The 16,036-nt window shown below is 39.9% G+C and overlaps 1 protein-coding gene across 5 annotated transcripts in view; it reads left to right on the forward strand.

Moving 5' to 3' along the window:
- Positions 1–16,036, forward strand: part of VTI1A (vesicle transport through interaction with t-SNAREs 1A) — a 346,832-nt gene that overhangs the window by 208,955 nt on the left and 121,841 nt on the right. For 2 of the 5 annotated variants that reach the window (XM_025203133.1, XM_025203134.1), the window contains 2 exons: positions 9,698–9,768; positions 14,910–14,982. The exons of 1 other annotated variant lie outside the window; for it this stretch is intronic. In XM_025203133.1, coding sequence (XP_025058918.1) covers positions 9,698–9,768; positions 14,910–14,975 — 137 coding nt within the window. In that variant the 3' untranslated portion in view covers positions 14,976–14,982. The remainder of the gene's footprint in view (positions 1–9,697; positions 9,769–14,909; positions 14,983–16,036) is intronic. 2 more of the 5 variants (XM_025203131.1, XM_025203132.1) reach the window with 1 other exon arrangement.

A 16,036-nucleotide genomic window follows, 5' to 3' on the forward strand; every position in this document is an offset into this window, starting at 1 on the left:
TCGTGTTGAAGTTTTTAAAAGCTTGCCACTTCCTTGGAAAAGTCTAGCATTTGCAAATGGAGCTGAAGGGTCATGAATAATTTTGAAGTCATTTTTCCTCCTTTTATATATCACTTTTGAAAGATTTTCTTTTTCTTTTTTGGTAGAAACCTTGAACAATCTCTTTACTCAGCAGTCCTTTTTTTTATAATTTTTTTTAACCTCAGTACTTTTAAGACACTTTGCAGTGTAGTTTTTTTTATATATATCACATTTTTGTTTTCAAGAAAGAGCTTAGTGGGCGGGGGAAGGTGGAAGATCAGTTGAAAGGATCAGATAATTAACATTTCCTCAGCCCATAACACATGCTATTGTGCAAGAGTTTTTGCCATGCTTATAATTTATACCTATTAAAGCTTTGTTTTATCATCTATTACTGACTTCTGGGCTTCTGTTTGCACTTATTCTCTATAACAAGCATTTTGTTTTTATAAGGGGGAGGGGGGGAGGGAAAGGGTTTCAGTCACTTTTACAGTACCCGAAAAGGAGAATGGGATTTGCAAATGATAAATGGGGAAGTTGACTAGCTAACTAATAAAGATTTGTCTTAATCAAGTATGATTTGTCAGAACAGGAGCGCGCTGGGGTCAGGGCACACGCAATGAATAATACAGCATTCACAGGAGAAAAGGACCAGGCAAGAGGCCTCATAAATATGCTGCGATTACCCATTGCTAATTCGTATTCAAAGAATGAGTTGCACTGAAGCCAGCTTCTAGGTTGCTGAGCTGTTCACCTGCTTTGTGGGCTCTCCAATGTGTGAGAAAAGTTTTCATTTTATTTGTATTTTTTTTTTTTTTAATCCTATGTCATTTTCAGCCTGGCTTTGTTTCTCAACAGAATAAATATTGGCACTTTTTGGTCAGCGATTTGAAACATCATTTATTAATAATCCTTTGCTTTTATTTTTCTAAAGTCGGGCATTTTTTTGTTGTTGTTTAAATATGAATGTGGGTCCAGCAGGAAATATTTTCCTTTCACATGTAATATGTATGGCTGAAAAGTGCAAATCAAGTTAAAAACCTCTCTTTACCTCTACAGAAGTATTGAAGATCAAATGCATAGAGAATACTTGCTTATGTTGCCACCTTTTTTGACTTTGTAATCAGGCTGTAGATTTAGTTCATTTAGGATTAATCTTGAGTATATTGATATTAGGATAAACCTGCATAAATCCAAACATCTTGATATTTGGTTTTGAATTGGTTTTCATAGCTTTTTGTGGTCTCAGAGTCAGAACTAACACAGGAGATAGTGTTTTCATGATTTTTCTCCTACCTGGTATTTGAAACATTGTGAGAAGAGCAGTTCTTTTTGTCTGAGCCCTATAAATTGGTCCCCTAAGCATTAGTTTAAAAAAAAAAAAAAAGCATATGGCATGTATCAGCAGAGGGAAAAGTACCTGAAACACAAATACTTGTAAGTCATGTTATTTCTTTTATTTTTTGCATGTCCAATACTAATGTCTTTGTGCAGCTGGGTATGCACAAGAAATCTCCCTTTGCAACTCCTTAAAATACGAAGCTGCTTTCTACTCTTTTAATAGTTTAGCATGACTTTTTGGTTTCTATTTGCTGGTGAGTCACTGAGGTCTATATCCTATTTTGTGTTAAACTTTTGTATGTTTTGAGGTATGTGTATTACATTAAAGAAAATTCATCTTGAGAGATATGGTGCATCTTAGGCTAGGGATAGAAATTATATGTAAACCGGTATAAGCGTTCGGAAACCGGTTCACATTTGTAACACAACAGAAGTTTAGCGCACATAAACGGCTTGCAAAATGGCCAGAACTGGTTTAAGATAAACCTGGATGGATGTAGTACAGGGGTTCCCAACCTTTTTAGATCACAGACCAGCAAACCATGGACCAGAAGTGACTGCGGACCGGCAAACGGTAGTCTGGAACTGACTGGCATACTGCAGAGTACTACTCAGTATAAAAAAGGGTTGGCTGCCGGTCCACAGCATGCCAGTCACTTCTGGTCCAACAGCCAGCCCTTCGCGGCCCAGTACTGGGCTGCGAATCTCTGATGTACTATCAGACTTAACTGATTTAGGTTAAATCAGTTTATTGAACTTCTGTCCCAGATCCCCTCCAGATTCAAGTTAACTCATAGTCCCCCAGCATCCCAGGATACTTTGCACCTCCGCCGCACATGCCCCCTCGCTGGATGGCTGGGCTAGCCTTTGCCCAAACTGTCTGCTCCAGCTGAGCTAGGAAGCGTGCTCTAGCGCCCCCAGCTTCTGGTTTTGGCCACTGCAGGCATTGGCTGCATTTCTGGAATCAAAAGTGAATGTCTGTTCACTTGCTTATCGGTTCAATGTACGCAGCTTAAACTAACCTGCAGGGATTGAATTGATTCTGCCTCGGGCTTTTTGACTGTCTGTACTTAACCTTAAGGTTTTCCAAGCCTCAAGATGCCAGATCTTGGAGCTAGGATCTGATTTGTTTTCTCTCCAGTCACACCTGTTTAGGAGACTAAATCATAGTGAATCGCGGTTCAGGTTCTAGAGGATGGGTGTCCTCAGTACAGATTAAATATCATCCAGTGTGCAATCATGTGCGATCATGCATCACCTTTGAGTCAGTCTCAGCAGAGTGGTCAAGAATGGGACCGTGATGCTGAGAGGTACCTTGGTGGAACAGCTTCCCATAGCTAAAAGTGAAGAGACGATTTCCATTTCTTGCATGGTCTTTTCAGGCCTTTCTTCCACTGCTAAAAAACACTGCTACATAGGATAAAAAGTTCCTGTTGTTTGATTCTTGACTTTGCACCTATGTTACTTGTCGTGAATGAGGTAGCGGGGTATTTATTTGCTTTGATGCAGTAAGCAAGATGTTTTTCTGAGCAGTTGCTTCAAGGGAGAAAAAAGGAAATTTGAAGGGAGGCTTTTGGAGCAGGGTAGTGCTACTGAGCTAGTATATGGATGCAACAATGACTGGACTCCAATATAGATAAGCCCTCAGTAGAATCAAAGCCTACCACCTCCTGTGAATCTTCCTGTGAGGATGTTAGATGGGAGGGAAGATAGATGGGTGATAGGAATAGACAGAAAAAATATATATCTGTTAGAGGGAAATTATTAGTTTTTAAGGCAGCAGACTGACGTAAGCCAGAATTTTAGCAAAGGTATCGAGTCCTCAAAAAGGCTGGTAGAAGTGAAGTTACTAGGCTTGTCGCACTTCATCTCTCTCTTTTTTTTTTTCCCCTCTTTCTTATTTTCTTCTCCTTCATCTGCCTTTTTTCCTGGGGTGGAGCAACTGGACGAAGGGATGGTCAGTTATAAATTGCTACGGTTTGTTCTTAAAGGAAGACAGATAGCTTGGCTTCTTTCTCATGTAGGTCTTTCCTGTGTTTGTTATACTTCTTGGTATTTTGAATTCTTGGTTCCACGGAGCGCGAGATCAAAATACCATATGTATTTTGCTGTTGGCCGGTGCAAAGAATTTCATGAACTTTGATTATAGTTTATTCGTATTTTTAAGATGTTTGGATTCTTAGAACGAGGGAGGAAATTATATTGTGTGCTAGGGTTTTTCTTTTTTTTTTCTGCTTGGGTTTTTGCTTTCACAGTGCGATACAAGGCAGCTTCTTTTCCCTCTCCTAACTAAACAGGAGAAAGCACAACAAGTCTGTTGTCCTTATTACACCCTGTCAAGACTGATATTTAGGTTCTGGGGGGGGAGGTTCAAAGAGTACCTTACTGAATATATCGGCTGTTTTGTTCTGTATTGCTGCGAGCACCTAATAACATCCAACTTAGCAAACTGTAGATACTCAGTTTGAATAACACCACTCACGTTTCTCTATGCTCCATTTTTTCTCAGGGCTCTACAAATATTCTCTCTTTTGGCTTATAGCCATTCTGTTAGCCTTCATTTATCAATATTAATCTGTATTTGTCATCCAATAGCCTTAATGATCTAAATTCCTCTGTCCGTGATTAAGTTGGCTCTTCTACCTAAACATACATCAACTGCAAACTTGTAAATGTATAATACTTCCACTTGTTTCACTACACTTAGAGATGTGTCAGCACTTCCTTTATTAACTTTCTGCTGTCAGGAGCCTAAGCGTTTGACTCAGCCCTGAACTCTTTTGACTCCAATAGTATGTATTTGCCAAGTCTGTAAATCTGCTTGCTGTCACTTCTGAAATACTACTCACCTTTAATAATTTCCATCATGTGGGGCTTTTTTTTTTTCCCCTGCAGAAACTCTAACTGATGTTTTCACTTTCTGTAGCTCCCTCCTAAAATCCAAACTTAAACTTGTCCAAAATGTGACACCCGTACCTTAAAAGAAAACACTTCAGCTTCAATTATCTCTCTTGGGTTTCTGTCCGGTTTGGTACACATTGCCAACGCATCAAAATCTTCCACGGACTTAATGCATCCTCCTGACACCAGAAATCATCCCTATTTAAAAAGAGCATTCCAGGGCTTCCTGAAACGGATTCATAGACCTGCCAGACCTGAGTTTTTCTGCCCCTGCCAGCTCCTCCTGCTCCAGCTACTGGGACAGCCATTTTAATTCTTCTATCCTCGGCCTGCGGTCAGTTGATCAGTCTGTCTCCTTTTCCTGCCCTTGGCATGTCCCATTAAAACATGAAACCGCACCTACGAGCCACCATAGCGTTCTCCCAATATTTTGAGCGTTCGTCTCTTCAACCTCTTTCTAGCCATATGGAGATGTGCTTCGTTTTATCAAAATGTACATGTATCCGCTATAAGCAGCGGTGAAGTTTGGCTATGGAAGTTGCTGTATAAAACATGTTGGTTTAAATGTCCGTTTTAATAACTTTGAGAATAGCCGGCTTACTAGTTCTCTCTGCTTTTGCTTTGACATAGCTTGCACACGGCACAGGTATGCATATAGCGTACGTGTAAGTGTGCATATGTGCGCTTAAAATCTACATAAGTATGATTATATAATATAGGAGTGGCAAACCTGCACCGCGGGTGCCACAAACGGTACGGACAGCCTCCGTGTGTGGCACGCAGCAGGTTGGGGAGGGGGCAGGAAGTACACTGGCAGATAGGTAGAGAGCAGAAAGCGGAGCAGTAGAGCAGGCAAGGAGCACAGGGCAGGGAGCAGGAACAGATCAGCATCCTGCTCTGAGAGCGCAGGAGAGGGAGCAGAAAGCTGAGCAGCAGACCTGGTAAGGGCAAGGGATCAGAGTGGCACTTGGAGACAGAGTAGGGCTAATTTGTGGCAGGCCTGCCTGAGAAGTTGGCCCACACTGATTTAGTGGATATCCTAGCTAGTTTTTTTTGTGATGCATGCTGTTGCACCTCGGGCACAAGTTCATTTTTCCTGACTTACGGGGGTTTTGTCTGTTTGCTTCAAATCGCTTAAGTATTTACTGACCATATAGGCAAGACTGATTTTTTTTTTAAAGAGCCTTTTTCTAATCATTCAGCCATACAATACAGGTTTTTAGAGAGAGACTCATGTACCAGCGTTTAGCCAAGAGACAAATATGGCTCTAAATGAGCATTGCCAGTCTTTGGATAAATAAATACACATTTTCTTAATTCTGTGGGAGGATTCTCAGTTTTTCTTTGCCTGTAAGGAAAGGAAATAATAGAATCCAGCAGGAACAGTTATTACATTTATAGGCTGATAAAAGCCAAGCAAATTAATTTATAAAGGGATGTTGTCAAATACCTTTGCCTGTTTGTTCTATTTTACTTTCTGATCTCCATTTTTGCAGTGTCCTCTTAGAGCCTTTCAAGTACAAATACTTTTTTCAATGAATGTTCTCTCTTTATTTGGCAAACTGCTTCCTACCCCACTTTTCCTCTTGAATGCAGCTGTAAGAAATATGACTATTAATTTCACGATTGTAATTTATATAGGTCAAAGCATCGTTATTTATATATCTAATTGTATGCAGACCTTTGGGAAGTGATATGGTTGTAGTTTCGTGTACAGCCAGCCCATGTAAGGCTAGATGCAATTTTTGTAGGTACACCTTCTCCCCCCACCAAATGCACACTCAAAAAATGGGCTACTCTCAAAGTACTCAGTGGTCAAACAGTTGATTTTCCCTGCTATATTATTAACAGCTTTAAGGCAGAATAAAGTTAGGACTAGGAAGCATGACACCGATTCTCCCTTTAAAACCAATACTGGTTTGTGAACGCATCGTTGGACTGGATTGTGTGGGGGGGTTTTTCCCCCTTGTTCATTATGATATAGCTTAAGAATGAGATAATATGAGACATTCAATTAGCACAAAAATCATGCGAGTATAAACATACAGACATCTTTGCTGCTGGATGGTTTAGCTGTAATTTAAAGATATACTTTTATATGTCACTTTAGGGATCCCACATATATAAATAAATAACAGTAATGTTAAAATTAAGCTATTTATTTGTGTTGTGGCAACACCTTGTGACCCTTTCTTGGAGCGGGGATCTCATTGTGCCAGGCATTATGCAGAAGTATAATGAAAAAGAAGTTTAAGCTGCCTTTTTACAGGCGGCGCCTAATTTACAGTCCGCAGCCAAAACCGAAGGGTTCATGAGTACAATACACCTTTGCACAATATCTGACAGCGCTCAGGTTCTAGTGTTGATCTTAAATGTATGCATCCTTACTACAGCACATCCTATAAAGCTGACTACTGTGCATAATTTTAATAGCTTAGTCTCTGATCCACATTATAAATAGTCTGAAAGGATCTTAGCATGCACTCCTGGATTAAAACCTGAACATTTGAACGGGGGGAGGAAAATAGGGAAAACCTGGCGAGATATGTAAAGCGATGCCAAGTATGTGGCAATAATATCAAACCGATGAGTTGTTCTATTTAAGGGCTCATAGCATCCCCTCCTATCACCTCATTTACCTGAGTGAATTTATCTTCATTTCTGCAATGTTATTGGATTGACCTTTCATCTGCAAAAGTCCTATAAACTGCAGTGCAAGTTTGGAGACCAGAGCAAGGGTCTTTGCATCAAGGGGCTGGTTTCAGATGTTCAAACACGTTGCCAGGATTTCAGTGTCGCCTCCACTAGGTCTCTTTGTTCAACTTCTGGCGCTCCTTTAGCCCAAGGAAAAGGGCCAAAGATCATCAGCGCACATAGAATAAAACAACTCCTGTAAAATTGATGATCCGCCCAATTATTTATCTTTGGAGGCTGTTGGGAGGAAACGCAGCTACCTCAGTTCTGGGACCCCTCTGCCAGGTTGAACTTCATGGCTGAAGGTTTAATTCCTGTGTGTCATATCAACAATTCATTTTGTGATATTCTGGCTGACATGCTCTCCTTCCTTATTTATTGATGTCTTCAGTCATCGACAATGAGAGGAAAATACACTATTCGTCAAAGTGACGGTGTTTTACCCTCAGTTACAGTTGATGCTGCTGTCACGTTGATGGTTAGAAAATAAACTAAATCATTATAAAAAGCTAAGAGTGCAAACTTGCCAGTGACAGGAAAAAAAGATGAAAAAATACAGTAAGTGCTTAAATTTGGATTATAAAAACAGAGCCGCGTCGTCCAAAGATATTTTTTGCATCCGAGTTGCAAAATATCGGGCCGTTTAACTACCCTGCCTTTTTAGTTCTTCCTTTGAAAACACACTCTTTTACACTTCCATATCTTTTTAAAGGTTAGTCATAGATAATTGTTATAATTCAACCTGGAGCCACTTTGCTAGACTTTGATTGTTTTCGTTTGATTGTTTGATTGTTTTTAGTTTTTTAAATAAAAGAAACGGTTTTAAAAATACTGTGTATACCTATTTTTTGTGTGTGTTCCCGAGTTTTAAGTGCTTCAATAGTGAACGAGAGAAAGTATGTTCTACTTTTATTTGGAAGGTTGTTTGGCCTTCAAACATATGCAGATTAGTCTTGAATCATTTTTTACTCATCTGCATAGCTGTACTCCACCTTACAGTTTTTTAACTCGGTAACCACATATCTTACCACATTTCACCTTTGGGAGGCATTGTATATACAGCTAAAAGTAAAGAGCAGCAAGCCAGCAGGGACCAGATAGCATAATGGAGATGTCAATTTGTGGTCAGATATCTGAAGAAATATTTATCTTACTTGTACTGTACTTGGCAACAGCCACAGACATGTAAACTGTAATGAATTTCTCTGGTCTTTATCTGACAGAATATATATTACCTTGCATTGAAATGAACTTACCAAAAAAAAAAAAAACCCTAGAAAAGAAAAGAAAAGAAGGTGCCTACGACTTGTTTCCCTATAGTAATAATAATAGTAGGAATAATAGTAGTAGTAGTAGTAATAGTAATAGAAAAATGTTCATGGCAATTCTAAATTAGATCATTTCCAGAAAATTTAAAATTGTTTTATTTTGCCATACTGATGCATTACTGATTTTTTTTTTTTTTTTTTTAATTGATCCCTACTAGTGTTACAAGGATCAGTTGCTGAGGTCTTGCTCATTTAGTAATCCAGGAATAGACCTCATTGAGTAACAGCAATAACAATGTAGGGGTTTGTTGTTCAGAGCTGTGCATATTCCAGAGGACTTCCTCGGTTTTGGCAATCATATTTTTGGCAACTTAGGTTGAGTAGCCTCAAGGAATGTGCACATGGTTGGAAGTCAGAAACTCCTGGTTGTTTCAGATTTGCTACCTGGCCTCAGGCAAGTCGCAACCACTTGTGTCCCTTTCCCCACCTGTAAAATGGGAGTCCTATGGCTTCCTTTCCTCCCCTACAGGGATGTAGGGAGAATTAATGAATGTTTGAATAGAGCTTTGAAGATGGAAACCTCCAGTATGTTACACAAGTATAACAAGATAATAATACCTATCTGTAATAGCTATTTCAGCTTCAGACCACTATGTGATTAAAGCTATTTCAAGAGTAAAATCCTGCCTTGTACAAAATCTATGTGTTATGTCTCGGGGCCTGAATTTTCTCTTTGACTTTGCAACTGTTTGAGTGCAATAGAGACTATGAAAGCAACCAAACTAAATATGAACAAAAGACTATTCCAACCAATTTAACTCAGATATCTATTATCAAAAATACCAGGAGACTTAGAAGAATAGGTCTCTAAGCATGTAAGAAATGCTGTGTATCCCAAAATGGCGCTGCCAGGGAAGCAAAGGAAGACACTAGTTGTTGGAGTTGATACAGCAGGGTCTCACTTTAGTATCAGTAGCTGGAGTTGAGGAACTCCAGAAGAAAGGTCTTCTTCTCGTGCATCTCTTTGAGGAGCTCTGTGAGTGTTGTTTGTGTCTGAGTGAAAGCTTCCTCGTTTTTCCCGTCAAGCAAAAGAGAACAAAAAGGGGAAAGAGAGTAAAGGATATGTGAGAAAAATGAAATCCCACTACTTGGAGTAAATTTGAAAGTCCCCCTGCCTTTGTTACACGAGACAAAGGTCAGCATCTGTCCACAGGACTTAAATGTCCTCATAAGAATTTCCAGGGGACAGCTCGTGCTTGGATGGTTACTTCTCCATTTTTAGGTTACAACAGAAACTTAAATTTTGTGTTGGTGATTTCCTTCTCTTTGCAGTTAGGTGGAGTGATTAGGCCAATGTATATTTAAATGCAGTTGTTCCTTAAATATCTTTCTTGGAATTTAACCTGGCATTTTGAGGGCTTACAGTCAAAAGCTATATTTTTCATGATTTACTTTTGGATTTATTAATGCAGAACAGATCGGACAGGAGATGCTGGAAAACCTCAGCCATGACAGGGAGAAGATCCAGCGTGCTCGGGAGAGGGTAAGTTTGATGCTAAAGAATTGCTGGTTTAGGATTTTAAGTCCTTTGGGCAAGTTCACTGCTAAGCAAAAATAATCCGTCACATTGATTAGAGTCTTAAATAAGTCAATTGTGATATCCTAGTATATAATCATCATCTATAACTACCTATTAAAAATAAGACCAAGGTGGAAGTGGGACTGATTCTAGAAACTCTATCCCACAGGCAGACTTATTGAAATGAATGGGGCTGTGCTTGGAAGCAAACACTGGTCCGGATCCTGCCATCAGGAATTAGTTCTGTCCATCAACGCTCAGATTTTCTGTAGTGCCCATTTCTATAACGGGTTGACAATGTGGAGATATTGGACGCAGCCTTTTGACAGTTGAAAATAGCTTGGCAGTAAGCACCAAGCAGGGACAAAATAGTGAGCACAGCCATGGACTAAATCTCAAACCCCTTGGAGAATCGGTGCAAGCTAATAGAGGGAGAGACTGGTTCCCTTTCATATTCTGCCACTGGCCTACTGGCTGACCTCGGGCAGATTACTACTTCTTTTTCAGTTTCCCCATTGGCAAAATGGGGAGAATGATACCAACCTTGTTAACAAGTGCTTTTGAGATCTCCTGATGAAAATTGCTCTTTAAAAGCAATTATTAGAAGAGTAACATAACAAATATTAAGAAAAGAATAGCTATAATTGTTTGATAACGTCATTTCCTTGTTTTATGGAAGACACTGGTGTGTCTAGGTGTATTATGACTATGGAAAACAAGGAAGTGGAAGAATTGTGACTGCAGAAGCATATAGGGCTGTGAAATGCATGCTCCTGTCTGGGGGAGGCGGGGTTCTGTTTCTTGCTGTTTCCAAAATCTGATGCCAATCAGCAAGAAGCATCAGGAGTTGATAAGAAATTAGGAGAGGAGAGAGCAAGAAAGGAAGCAAAGGAAGGGATCCACAACTCTGGTTTGCCCCAGAGGCAATGATTTTCTTGGCAATATGACCCACTAAGAGAGTGTTCATCTTTGTTCACTTAGAGGCAAGAGTGGGTGATGCTCAGTACATTTGCCACCTTGGGTGCGTTAACCCCCCAACATCTTTTTTTAGAGCAAAGAGGACCCCCTGTGTTCCTGGCCCACATTCAGGGTCCCCTCTTCTTTCTCCATGAGGCAGACATAGCTAAATACTTTTCTGTATTGCAAGTCACCGGAGGGATTTTATCCGGATGACACATTAGCTAGGATCATCATCTTTTATATATATGTATATGTGTATATATGTATATTTGGTCAGTTAAGAAAACTCGCGTGTTTACCAGCCTCTCCCCCATCTTAAAGAGGTTTGGGACATCTTGAATTGGGGAAGACCTTTGTCCACAAGGCAGCTGTACTAGGGCCCTTTGATTGTGCACATTTGCCCCATGCCAGGCACACTCACTGCATTTGTGTCTGTACAGCATCTAGGGGGGCGGACTTCACCTCACTGGGGTACCGGTTGTGGTCAAGTCGCAATGGAACTTCGTGTTTTTTCTTTGGAAACCCCTGTGCTACCTAAAAAATCAGGCCCTTCCTTGAATGGCAAGAGAGACAGAACCCAAGGTAGATGGTAGTCTGTTGAGTTGCAAGACCGACGTCTATATTCCTCTATTCAAGTGATAGGGTCATCAAAGAAACAGCATTTCAGTGTCAGTGCAATGGAACAAAACATGATCAGCCCGAGGTTGAATTCCAGAGAGCATGTTTTCTGGGTTCTGGGCAAGAGGCCATAAATATCCTACTAAGCTAATTGAATGGTCATTAAATACATCCAGTGACCCTTAGCATAGTCTGAGAAGCTTTTGTGCATGTGTGTTTGAACTTTTGGCCCCCAGTCAGTTGGACTGAACATCTTCACCAGGAATCAATGCGAGGAAGTGGATTATATTTATCCCCTTTTCCCTAATCCTGGTGATCCTCACAACAAGAGGCGAGACAAGGGAATATGTGCCTGTTGTGGTCCCATGTTTTTTGCAGTTGCACTGTTCTCAGCTTGCCTGAAATTAGTTCTGGCTTCCTGGAGACTTCTCCTTTTCCAGGCTTCCTGCCTGAAGGTCCATATCTTACTGATATGAGATCACAGCACAGCCTGGAAGCCACATGGAGCAAGATCAAAAAGAAATGAACTGTTGCTGAGTAAGCTGAGTGAAGAGCCTCCATGCAAAGACCCGTTGTCAAGCTTCTGGTGCTCATATCCTGTTTTGTAGTACATAGTTAGGGCTTTTCTTTGGAGGGATTCAGAAAAGTTCCCCATTTAATCCATGTGAGTGCATAGGTCTGCATTTTGAAATTCATTGAGAAGTTATGCCCTTGGTTCACATCTGTAAGTTTCCCGTTTTCTCGTTTCTTTTTGTTAAGGTTGGTTTCCCTGAGTGGTCAGTATCACAGCAAATAAACTGTTCCTGCAAGACTGTGGATCGACAGTATCAGACTGGAATATTGTATTCGCTTTTTAGGGACTTGTTGGGAAAATACTGACAAATTGGAGAGATTTACTTATGAGTGATATTTAAATGAGTTAAATATATGCATAGCTTGGCTAAATATTAAAGACATGATAATAGTCTCTAGATGGCTGGAGAATGAAAATCCCATGGAGGGAGAGGAGTAAATTGATTTAAGGTGTCAAAAGAGATATAGCTAGAAATATTTGGAATAAATTAAGAAATTAAAGATTTAGGCTGCATAGTTAAAAAAAAAAAAAAAATCTAAAAATCTCTGAAAGTACAGTGTCAAAAACAATTCTACAGGAAAAATGACCCCACTTCAGGAATCATTTTAACTAGATAGAATAAAGTTTTAGAGTACTAATGACTATTTAGGAACAACCCTAGATCGGCAGAGGTGAACAGTATGACTTGCTAGTTTCCACCACACCCCTCAGTTCCAGGAATCTCCACTCCATCTTCAATTCCTTCCATCTTCTTTTGCTCTCTATTAAAAAGACATTTTAAAATGTTATGCACTTGCATAAGGAATACAGATCTCTAAAACTCTTGGTTCAGAGGTGATACCTTTTATTAAACCAACTAGAAAATAGCAACAACAAAAAAAGATCTTTCTTTGCAAGTTTTCGGGCACTCATTTAGACTTTTATTGGGCGATCTCAACACACTTTCCAAAAAAATCCTTAATTTTTTCTTCCTAGCACTCATTTGAAATAGAACATTGTTTTATATATGTGTGTGTGTGTGCGCATGCGTATATGTGTGTGCGCGCACACGCGCGTGTGTATATATGTGTGCGCGCACACGCGCGTGTGTATATATGTGTGTGCACGCACACATGTGTGTGTATGCGTATATGTGTGTGTGCACGCATGCACGTGTGTATATATGTGTGTGCGCGCACGCATGTGCGTGTATGCATATATGTGTGTGTGTATGTATTTTGCCCAAGGGCACATGGGAAAGCTGTGAAAGAGCCAGGAATAAAACCCAAAATTTCTGACTCCAGTCCTCCACCACAATTTCATTTCACAATTTCTTAACAAGAAAATGTGAATGATTCATATTTTGAAGGATAAACGCATCTTGATAGTCCTAAAAATAGACCGGTGCATTTATATTTCAGAACATACTATTTGCATGTATCCTTTTTCCCCTTATTTTATCAATCACGAGTAGAATCTTAAATCTGTACTTCAGCATCCAATGATACTGCAACCCTCTAAAACAATTCCCTGGTTTGACATAGCTGAGGGTAGTGTGACATCAGCTGTTGCACAGTGATCAGATATTAGCAGGGAAATGGAGAAAAAACTGCACTTTTATTCAGAAATGAAATATTTCAAAGCATGCTTACAGTTTGAAAAGTCATGAGTTTTCTGCCAATGGAAGAAAAAGAGCTTGGGTTCTTCTCCTGTTCTCTAAGGCTGTAGATGAAATCACAGGATTATAGACTGGAGGAGACCTTACAAGGTCATCTAGTCCAAACCCCTGCTCAAGGCAGGATCATCTCTGACTAAACCATCACCGAGCGTCTGTGCACAGATGGATTCCAAGTTCGTTCTGACGTCCCTTGTGCTGTTAAACCATAAGTATACTACCTCCTAATTATTTTTACTAAATGGCTTTAGTTGCCAGATTTTACTGTCAGGTTTTATTCCTGATTTTGCTGTCAGTGCTGAAACGATATTAAGATTCAAGATACCTGTTTTTCCCAAGAGTGAAATATCTAGGACAAACCAGCAGATCTGAGTGTCTATGAGAAGATTGTTCCCCCACAAGGAACGCGATAATTGTTTGGTGCTTGTCTTCTGGTCTTGAAGTAAAAGTGAGAGGAAGGTGAAGGTCCTTCTCTTAGAACAGACTACGACACCCGGTCCATCCACCGCAAGGGAAGACCAGCATAGAACTGTTTCCAAGCAAGGTCTCAAATCATCAGAAGTCGTCATTCAGAGGCTCTAAAAATGCTTTGAAACTCTGGGATCCAGATGCTCATTGTTGAAAACTTCACTCTTTGTTATACATATGGTTTGCACCATTAGTAAAGTTTGCAAAGTATTTTGGGATCCATTCAGTGCAACTGTCCATACTCTATAAGATCAGGACCAGCTATCGTCTTGACGATAGGTACAACTTTGCTTTGTTGGCTGCATGGATATATTCAAGGTCTGTTTTGCACTGTACAAATACAGCATTATTTGGTAATGCTGGTTTTCCTTCACATTGTTTTATCTAGGGAGCATCTTTGAAAGCCAATGAAAGAAAATATGTAAAAAACCAAGAAGAGCTAGCACTTTGGGTGTTTCTTCATCTCTTGATGCCCACGCTTAACTCCCTCTAATATGCATAGGCATTACACACACACATCAATGGGAAATATAGATATCAATCTGTATTGCATTCGCTCATCAGACCTTTATTGCTAGAGCCTTTGCTCTTTGTCATCTTTGTTGCATTGACTGTTTTATCTTTCACAGGTTTCATCTTTATGTAAAGAAAAAAAAAAGGAAGAAGAAGAAAAAAATTGCACTTAAATTTCAGAGTCTTTACTACGGTTCTCAAACGTAAATCTATTGTAGGCTAAAACTGAGGTTGCTTAAGCCAGCACAACATTGTGCTGTTTGTACAGAATAGAGAGCGTGTGATTTTTGTGTTTTAATATTACCCTTTTCTCCTCAGCTTAGAGAAACAGATGCAAACTTGGGGAAGAGCTCCAGGATCCTAACTGGGATGTTGCGAAGGTAAGGCCAAGGTAGGGACACATTTCCCTCTCTCCTCTCTCTTTCTGTCCCCCGCCTCCCTCCCTTTTTTTTAAACCGTATCTCTGAGTTTTGCTAACTTGCATATTTTTCTGTATAGTCCTATGTGTAGAATCTCTTGAAACTAAAAGCTGATATTGAAGCTGGCTTGCATTGAAGGAGGGGAAAGAATCAGATTGGAGGGAAGGTTTTCCCACAGAGGTTTTTCTTCCACAATGGAAAGAATTTAGTCTGGCTGTAACATAGTTTTCAATAGCCTCAGGTGCAGCCTCTTTGTGCAGCCATTTGTCTTTCTTGTTGTATTCCAAAAATAAGTTCTTTCTTCGCGATACCTGACCCATTATTTCGGGGGATGCAGCCAAGTATTTTAACGCGTTAGCTTGATTTTATTCTTGTACGTTCAGAGAAGCGTGTGCGTGTTTGTGTGTGCATGTGTGTGTATTTCAAAGTATTTGTACTTATTTAGACTTGGAGCATCATTCTTAATTAAGTCTTTCATTTGGGATGCAATAGGGAGCACGATGCACCAATATGACAAACGTGTGTCCCTAGGATTTAATGTAAAGTGGGAAGAAACATTTTCAGCATCTTAAAAATCTATCTCGGGCTGGGGGAAGGAAGTAACGGACTGATTTTCAGTTGCCTTGAATTTAAATCAGCAGCTTACCAGGCAGCTTTTTTGAATCGGTGGAATCCCCTGACCTGTAGGGTTTATACAGCAAAGCAACATTTATGTGGCTCTGTGGTGTCCATATTTTTACGGTTGTATTCAGCTTCTTAAAGAAGAAAAGGGTCAGCCTAGTGGGTGGTGTCAGACGTTATGAGAGAGAAACTTTTTAAGGAAGATGGAGTTTAATAGAATATGCTGCAAGAATTTGATATGAGGTGACCCTTCAGAAGTCCCTTTGCAAGGTACAAGCTTTCACATTGTGCGTATTTGTTTAAGGCAGTTTGGTAAAACTTTTTTTTTAAAGCAAAGTTCCTGATTTATCGCTAGCCCTGGAAAATACCGACAAACAGAATTTAATAAGTTATTCTTTTGTGCCA

This window comes from Alligator sinensis, unplaced genomic scaffold (assembly GCF_000455745.1).
Source record: "Alligator sinensis unplaced genomic scaffold, ASM45574v1 scaffold559_2, whole genome shotgun sequence".
In the NCBI taxonomy this organism is placed as follows: domain Eukaryota; kingdom Metazoa; phylum Chordata; order Crocodylia; family Alligatoridae; genus Alligator; species Alligator sinensis.